This window comes from Phyllobates terribilis, unplaced genomic scaffold (assembly GCF_046119375.1).
Source record: "Phyllobates terribilis strain yellow unplaced genomic scaffold, ASM4611937v1 Scaffold_4__5_contigs__length_816908805, whole genome shotgun sequence".
Taxonomy (NCBI): Eukaryota; Metazoa; Chordata; class Amphibia; order Anura; family Dendrobatidae; genus Phyllobates; species Phyllobates terribilis.
In genome coordinates, this window is record NW_027362764.1 from 635751193 (window position 1) to 635760010 (window position 8818).

General features: G+C 39.5%; 1 protein-coding gene across 4 annotated transcripts in view; it reads left to right on the plus strand.

Moving 5' to 3' along the window:
- Positions 1-8230, plus strand: part of YTHDF3 (YTH N6-methyladenosine RNA binding protein F3) — a 39886-nt gene extending 31656 nt beyond the window's left edge. For all 4 annotated transcript variants that reach the window (XM_073679358.1, XM_073679357.1, XM_073679359.1 and 1 more), the window contains one exon: positions 1735-8230. In XM_073679358.1, the coding sequence (XP_073535459.1) occupies positions 1735-1758 (24 nt within the window). In that variant the 3' untranslated portion in view covers positions 1759-8230. The remainder of the gene's footprint in view (positions 1-1734) is intronic.
- The last annotated feature ends 588 nt before the right edge of the window (positions 8231-8818 follow it).

The following is an 8818-nucleotide window of genomic DNA, read 5'->3' on the forward strand; positions in this document are numbered from 1 at the left end:
TTTTTTTGGATTAAAATACTGACACCTGGAAGAAGTGAGAGCTGCTGCTTCACTGATGTCCCCTGAATGTCACTTGCATCCAAAGAAAGTGCTGATTGGCTCCAGGGCTCTCTTGACTATGTCATGTCAGCCCTGGTATACAAGGCACCAGCATCACTGAAAGGGAATCTGAGGTGAGTACGGGTGATATTTATTATACTTGGGGGAAATAAAGGAATTAAGAAAGGGTTGTCCTTCCTAGTGGACAGGCCCTTTAATGACTTAGCCTAATTGTTATTTGTTGTGAGGAAAGCTTCTGGCCCTTTTTTTAAATGCTGACATTGTGTCTGCAGCTGCGACCTCCTGCGGTCGGGTACAGGAATCTGACTACTCTAAAGCTCCGCGTACACCACTTTACATCTATCAGCATTAACATCCATAGCGTGCCCAGGTATATCTGGAGTTTGTGCTTCGGTCAGCTACATCTGGGCACACTGGGGTTTTACAATAGTTGTGCTTTTGCCTAGAACTATAAGACACTCGGCTCTGCTACATCTGATTTTACAATGTTGATTGTAGTTTTACATAAGATCGAAACGCAGATAATATGCAAAACGCAATGAGCAGATTGTGTCTTCTTTAATTCTACATAGAACTGCTGGTGATTTATTAGAACGTTGCAGGACCAGAAATATTGCGTTTGTTACATTGGTACAAGCACAATGCAATCTCTAAGCCGGGCCCACACTCTTCTTAGGGCCCACATACACATTAGATAAGTCAGGAACTAATGGGTCTGAGGGTCCCCCAATTCTCCCCAGACAGATGTTGGAGGGACATAAGGATCCAGCCTGTTGAATTTCAGTGGCTGATCCTTTTGCCCCCTTTCAGATAAGTGGCTGCTAGAAGAGTCGTGCAGCAGCTGTCTCCCAGAGGACATGGATACACCCAGCTCAGCGTTCCTGTGTATTGTGGAGTTAGGGGTCATTCAGCCGATAGCTGATCCTGCCGATTAGATGGCCATCAGACACATTGAACATGGCTGCACAGCTCCATTCCGTGTGTAGTGGCGCTGCCAGGTACTAGAGACCAGCACTTTAAAAAAAAAAAATAAATTGACATCCTGTGTCCACCATAGATTATACCAGCTGATTAGTGGGGTGCATGGTGTTAGACCCCCATTGATCATTTTCTTCTGACCAGAAGACCCCTTTAACTTATGCAGCAGATTTTCACTAAAGGTTTCTTCCTTTACAATGTACAGAGTGAAATATATATCAATAGTGTTTGCACAGTAAAACCGTTAGCAAAGATATTACTGCTGTTGAAATTTCCATGTGAACATAGCCCTAAAACACCCTCCTCCCTTACATGACATATGTACAGTATTTTGCTCCCTCTCGCCGATGATTTGCTGTATTTTGGAAAGAAAGCCTGTGACATACACACATTTACCAGCAGGTGGCTCCCTACTCTGTGGTTTTGTTTGCTGCTGCCCATTCCAAAACCTGAATCCTATTTGAAGAAATCCTGGAGCCGAGCCGCTGATATAGATATTAGACATAGGTCCTTATTGGAGATGTGTAATGCAGAGGCAGAATCCCTCAGAGCAAAGTCTAGTTCTGTAGGACCACCTGGGTTATATGCATTGTAGCCACGTTACCACCCAACAAATCTACATTTCTATCCTGAAATCTTTTAAAAGAAAATTTAATTTTTCTTTTTTTTAACTTTCTTTTTTGTTTCATTTTGCAGGAGAGAAATCGAAACAAACAATAATTAGATGGAGTTAATCCTTCGGTAAAACACTAATGATGCAGACTCTGGAAATCGCCTACTTTGTGGAAGAAAACATAATTAATGAATTTTTATTTCTGCTTATGGCAACATCCTTGAACACTTTAACATAAAATTGACTTTTTTTTTTCCCCCCCTCATCCTCCCTCTTTTAACATAATGATTTCCATCAGTGCATCTGCCCTTGTACTCGTCACCAAACACTTGAAAACTGTAACTTTTGTCAAGCACTTTCTGTCCTGAAGCTTTTAACCAGTATCCGCGGTCTTTATGTAATCTAGCTACGGAGCCGGAGTCCCAACGAGTGCGAGGACTCCTTCACCTGTGGTCTTCTTTTTTCTTTTTTTTTCCTTCTTCTTTTGTTCAGTACTAACTATTAGAAATGTGATTAGTTAATGAGTTTGCGAATCATGGCTACATTCATTTTTAATTTTTCTGTTTATTTTTTTTATTTTAATTTTTTCTCTTAGCTGTTGGAAAATTAAAAATAAATCATGCAGTCTTTTTAATTCAGGAGTTCAAAGAATAGCTCTGGCCAGAATCTCTGTGGTGACATCACTATGGTAAACCATGTCTTACCGTGTTATCATATGTGCCCTTGTGTTTTTTGCATTAAGTAATGCAAATTTGTTGGAACCTCACTTTAATGCGCATTGATACTTCTATGTGAATGATGATTTGGCCGGGTTCACACACCACGTTTTATAGGGACCTTCGTTTTTAATAGCTAAATTCAGATCCTTTGTTCAGTAAATAGGCCACAGCCTCTGTTTTCACCATTTCCTCTTGTTACATGAAGTGTTCAGAATCTGCCTTTTAAGCTTCCCGTTCGGTACGAGGATTATTCTGGGAGCCATTGGTTAGATTCAGTCATTGCAATGAAGATTTTGGTGTTTGTGCCAGGATGGCCAAAGCTTAAAGGAGTTTTCTCATCTCGTAAATAACATAGATCTATCATCACTTTGGTGAGGGCCTGTCTATTGGGACCCCCATTCATCCTAGAATGAAGGAGGCAAAGTACTGCATCACCTTTTACATATTTTTTTTAAATTCCGTGCAGCAACTTTTGCCCACTGATCATGAAGTGTTGGCCTTTACTAATTCCTAATTCAGACACTGACAGATTTGCATCAATGGCCGGTCACCAGAGTTTCTGACTTGAGTCCCATTAATCACATGAGTGGCTGCAGTGCCAGGAGAGGGATGTGCCTCTTGGATCTGACGTTCAATGGCTGCCATGTTGGAGTCCATGTCCAACGTCATGGCCACGTTAATAGTATAGTGGACCCAAAGTGCTCTAGTGCTTTCCTTGCACCATTTCAGCTTCTTTTGTCATGTGCCATCAATGTCAATGGGATGGAAAAAGCCATAAATAAATACACCATAAATATATTAAATATATATAAATAAATAAATATACCTGGAACTGTGTCTCAATGTCATGTAAAATAAGTAGGTTATACTTTCAATTTTCAGTTCTGCTTGTGGTCACCATGTAGATGATGTATGTGGGGTGTAAATCGTCAATATACCGCCGGCAGCTCTCCCCATACATAGTGACCGACTCCTGGGTACCAAATACCAGCTGAACGCTATGCTAGTGGTTCATTACTTTGCGGTTTATGACGCATTTATTGAAATCTGTAGATCTACCAGTTTTGACTGAATTTAGATTTACACTTTTAATGCGTCAGGAATGGGGTCCAAGACAAGAAAAGGCTGAAGCTTCCCAAAAACCTGTTACCATATGTAAACGCAGTGTGTGAACCCAGCTTTATTGCCAGAAGCATGCATAGGAGCCTAAATAGGAGCGTTCTGTCACTTATGTCCATGAACCTCAGTTCACGGGAGACTTTTTCCAATCTCTAAATCTCTTTAACGTCCGCTCACATTACTGGGCGTCTGCAGATCTGACCAAGTGCTCTCATGTAATAGAAGTCATAGAAATCACCTTCTTTTAATGAAGAAGCTAATAAAATAATCGGCGAGCATACATGTGGCATTTGGCACTTTTCTGTTTCATTACAGCTCTACAACCTATGGGCGCAGTTTATCACCTTTATGTCCTCCCATAGATCCCTTAACCCATATTGTAATTTTAAGTGCCTCCTTTTACTTTTTTTTTTATTCTTCATTTTGTCCTAGTATAGAGAAATAATCTGATAATGTATTACAGGCAAACGTATTAATGTAAAGTCTATGAGCCTGATGATATGGCAGTAGTCGTGCATTCTTTCCAAAGCTGCTTTCTAGCTTCTACTAATGTAACCTTTTGAGGTCCTTTTCCTAGTAGAAATGTATTTCTCTGCTAATCATGTTTGTCCATGATGAATCCTGACGATTGTGTTACTTGCCGTTACTTTTTTGTTTTCATAGTAAAGAATGGTTGACATATCTACACTTCTGAAGCAAAGTCTAACAACCTAGTATATTTAATTTCATTTACTTGTAGTCGATGCTTCTATATTGAATTGAGAGAAAGTCTATGTATTTCCATACTGAAATAAATTTACGATGACATACAGAACACGTAGAGAATTGTGAAACGGGGTGAACAATGTGTGTAATGACGGGTCATTGGGTGAGTGTCATGTCTACTAATGGCAGTCTGCTACCACTGAATAACCATGCCAGGTTCTTGAAGGTGAACCATGAAAATCTGATTATTTAGATGTTAATTTTAGTATCCTCACGATCCCAGCTGCAGAAGAATGAGCTGAAAAGTGGGTTATTTCGTTTCATCACAGTGGAGAATTTGGGGGTGGTGATTGGTATTGTTCGCCTTCCAGAGCATCGTTTATGGTTTGTCGCTATCTGTATCTGGGGACATCTGGGGACAACCTCTCTAATGGGGCCTACTTGCAACAATATCATGACAGCCGCAAGCCAATCTGCCACTTTATGGAAAGTAAACCTCAAGCATCTTGTGCGTCCTTAGATGCTTCATAAACAGAAGCTGCTTAAACTGTTCTATTATACATGTAACCAATCCTTGTATATTAGTCAATTTTAGGCCAGTTTCGCATGATCTGTGTTCACGGCCCATGCATGGATCAGAGCACCCGATGGCCTGGTCTCCCCGGACCTGAGCGAGCTGCCTCATCGGCACGTATAAAGCAGTTGGCATGGGGCAGGAGACCCAGCGGATGGGCCGATCCGAGCACAGTCTGGGTTTCATGGAAGTGTAAAATCAGCCTGAACCAGAAATGCAGCTTTTCGCTGAATTCTGTTTTAGAAAACACATAATCTTGTACCAGATTAGAGTATTCTGATTTAACAAAAGGGAAAAGGAGACGTGTTCTCAGTCAGCCTTTATTTATTAGCCGAGTGGAGAACTACTATGAAGACCTTCTCTGGAGGACCCAGCGTGTCCATGCATTACACTGACTGGATTGATTTCAGTGGGACCTATAATGCTTTATTTCCAGTGCAGTGAAATAAAACACTGCTTCCCTTATTGTGACACTTCTATTAAAGACTTTCTGAAGTGGACAATCTATTAAGGGATAGTCCCATAAACTGCATTTATCACCTATCCAAGAAGATAAATGTATGATCGGTAGGATCTTGCTACTGAATATGTCAAACCCAAGAAGGGGGATATTAGGTGGGGCTAAGGTCCCCTAGTTTACGAAAAGCAGGACTGCTGAATGTATGCGAGACGCCTTAGTGTGACTGGACATGTCACCAAAAACCAAACACTTCTTATGTAAAAGCCATGCTGTTCTCTAGACCTTTTTTTATTCTTAGATGAGAACTTTCTTTGATCCCGTAGTGATTTTGTTTTTCCAATTTTGTCGCTATGCATTTCTTACATAAATTTTTTTAGTGGGAAAAGATCTGCTAAGAGCATCGTTGAACCACCTTTTTACATTAGTCCCGTTACTGAGCTTCACTATGAAGTCATTCCTAGGCCTCAAATTAAATTCTCCATATGTCAAAGGTGATGATGTTAAAGTGAACTTATCAGGAAAATCTTTCTACTGAAACTAGGCCTATGACTGCATAAGTCGTAGAACAATAATACCTGTCCTATAGTAATCTATTTTGCCAGCGCTGAGAAATCGAGCTGAGACCAAAGGCAAATTAGCCAGGAAATGCATCGAGCGAGTTTCACTCCACTTGGATTACATACACACCTTTCATAGACTTCCATGGTAATTTGCATGTGATATGAAACCTTGAGTTAGGAGGTATTAATACATGAGTCAACTATATCTGCAACCAGATTTACTACAGACATCCTCTTTTTCTTATGAAATGGTTGATAACTGGAAAAATTGAGACGTTTTGTGGTCCTACACCATTTGCTCCCTATGGCTAGTACGTAGCACAAGTCTATTTGATCTGGAGGTCGGTCACCATTTCCAATTATTTAGAAAGTTTATCCTCTAAATTTACGCAGTATTAAAATCTTTTCTGTAATAATTTGGATACTGAAATATTGACCAATAGTTTTCTTTGGCATTGGTAGTCTCTGGTAGAGGCTGTTGTTTATTGGCGTAAGTATGTGACTCAGGTTAGTAAGGTAATGGTGGTTCTCCGGAGTATTGGCAGGTGATTAGATTATATGAACGCTTAGACAAGTGTACGGTACGTTATCTCCTATGCGGTATTTCTAATAATTCTGCCTCTATTTCATAGTAATGCCAGTGCTCAGTTCTATTACAGGGCTAAAATAAATCTGATGGTATCTTCATGTTCAGCTTGTGCTGTGGGAAGTACTTGATCTTTACACACTATCTGAATTGTGGACAGGTCGAGTTGTTTGATCCATAGTCCCCATCTTTGTGGATTGCTAGATGTGATTTCTCACTATCTGCTGCAGTAATGGAAGTGTGCACGAGAGCTGGGAGGAAATATTACATAGGGTAAAGCTATCCGCAACCTGTCTGTGTAATGTACACCAGGCACAAAAAAATGAATATATAATTTATATTTTTTATTGCACCATTGCCCTTTCTGTTTCTAGGTATAACCTTACTGTATGTAATGCACTTCACCCTGAACCCATGTTTAACCTTGTCTCTTCGGTTGTTGGGCAATTCCCAAGTCACAGCATGCAGATACCATAATGGCTGTCCTATGGGTCTACCTTTTTGGGGATTTTTGTTTTTTTATAGTATTATTGAGTTTCGGAAAAATTGTGGCACCTTTTTGGCCTTTGTTTTCCCTGCACATTCAACTTTGATGTGGCCGTAAATCAGCTAAGAGGAGCTCCGAAAAAAAGACAGATAAGGGTTACAAAATTCTCCCTTCAGACTTGACTTAACTTTCTCAGCTCATTCTGTAACCAAAAATAATTTTTAAACCCAAATATATGCATGTAAAAAAAAAATTAATAATGAAGTCCCCTTGGTCTCAATTTAGCACCTAGAGTTTAGTATGACGGGGGTCTCACAGTTGACGCCCACCCATCTGGAATTTTTTGGTTCTCCACCTTTATTTATTAAAGGCTGAATTCTCACATGTTTCTAAATATTTGTAGTCCCAAAATACTTCATTTATTTTTTCCCTAAATAAGAATGGTTTGAGCTCACAGCTTATATTGGCTTTTAATTATTTTTTTTTACATATTTATTCTTTTATTTTACAATCTTAAAGCACATAAAAGTACTTGGAGATGCCTAGTTAAACAGGCTTAAATAAGGATTGGCAAAGTGTGACTGCAGCAAAGCCATTGTAGATGGACCAGTACCACAGACTACTCTGTTCTAACTGATGAGTACAATGCTAGCTATATTGTATTGGATTGAGGATTTTTGGCTGCACCGCCCAACCACCTAATGTGTATTTGGGCCTCTTTACTCTTCCGACAAATGATGTTGATTGGAAGGGGGTGGTGTATAAGGCAGAATGTTCTAAAATACTTGATCCTTTCTCACTGTAGGAGATATACTATGGCCAGAGGTGTCTTGTGGTGGCTTGCTAGCTTCCTATTACACACACACACACACACACACACACACACACACACACACACACACACACACACACACACACACACACTGTAAATTGTATGGGGGAGTCTGGAGAGAGATGTCTACTGAACAAGTGTTATCTTTGGGTGTATTGGCACCTGAGGACTTACCTCATTGCGGGGTATTTCAGCAGGGTGGCCCTAACATGTGGTGTCTACTCCGCTTTGCCATGAGGCTTGAGGTCAGGGATAGGTGTAGTCTCCTGATGGTACAGCTACACGTTTCTCCACCTCTTGCCACCATATTAGGCTGGATTCACACGGACTTTAGGATAGATTTTTCTGGATCATCTATAGGTGAAGATGACGTTCTCTGCAAAACTGTTTTGAACTTGTACTAATTTTTTTTCTCTTTGGCCCAAGCAAAAAAGTTTTTCCTCCCTTTTTCTATTTCTCTCCCCCACATGCCCTTTGTGGATTTTTTGAGTGTTTCCCACCCATTGTCCTCAATTTTAATAAAAACTGCACCAAAAATCTGTTTGTCTAGTAGTTTATTTTGGTGCGCCTTTGTGTGAAAGACCTAAATCATACATTTATATTTCAATAGGTTTTAGCTGGAGAGACTTTTTAATATGTTCATATACGAAGATACATTTGTCTCCCGAGAAGGTTTGCGTTTTAATGTTTGTTTGGTTTTTAATATATAAAGCTTGTGTTCATCAATTCCTCAGATCTTTTTAAAATCCTCAAGTGCTATACCAGTATTACAAGCGGCTTTATTCTTCCAGCCCTTTCACTCTAGTCTAAAGAATATTTTCTTTTTTTTTTTATTCTCAATTTTCCCTGATAATTACGGTAATATTTCCTTACGGTTGGATACTTATCCATCAAAAGCTTGAGTTATAATTATGGTACACGTTGACCATTTTTAATTAATCTTTCTACTCACACTGTCAGGTTGTATTAAAGAAAAAAAAATTATGAAAAAAGTAAACTTTATTGTATACCGATATTATATACACATGTTAACTGGCATTTGGGTTGAAAGAAATCTGGATATGTTATCTATGTATAGAAATGTGTAGAAGAATGATATAATTTTATTCAACAAAGAAACTTGTT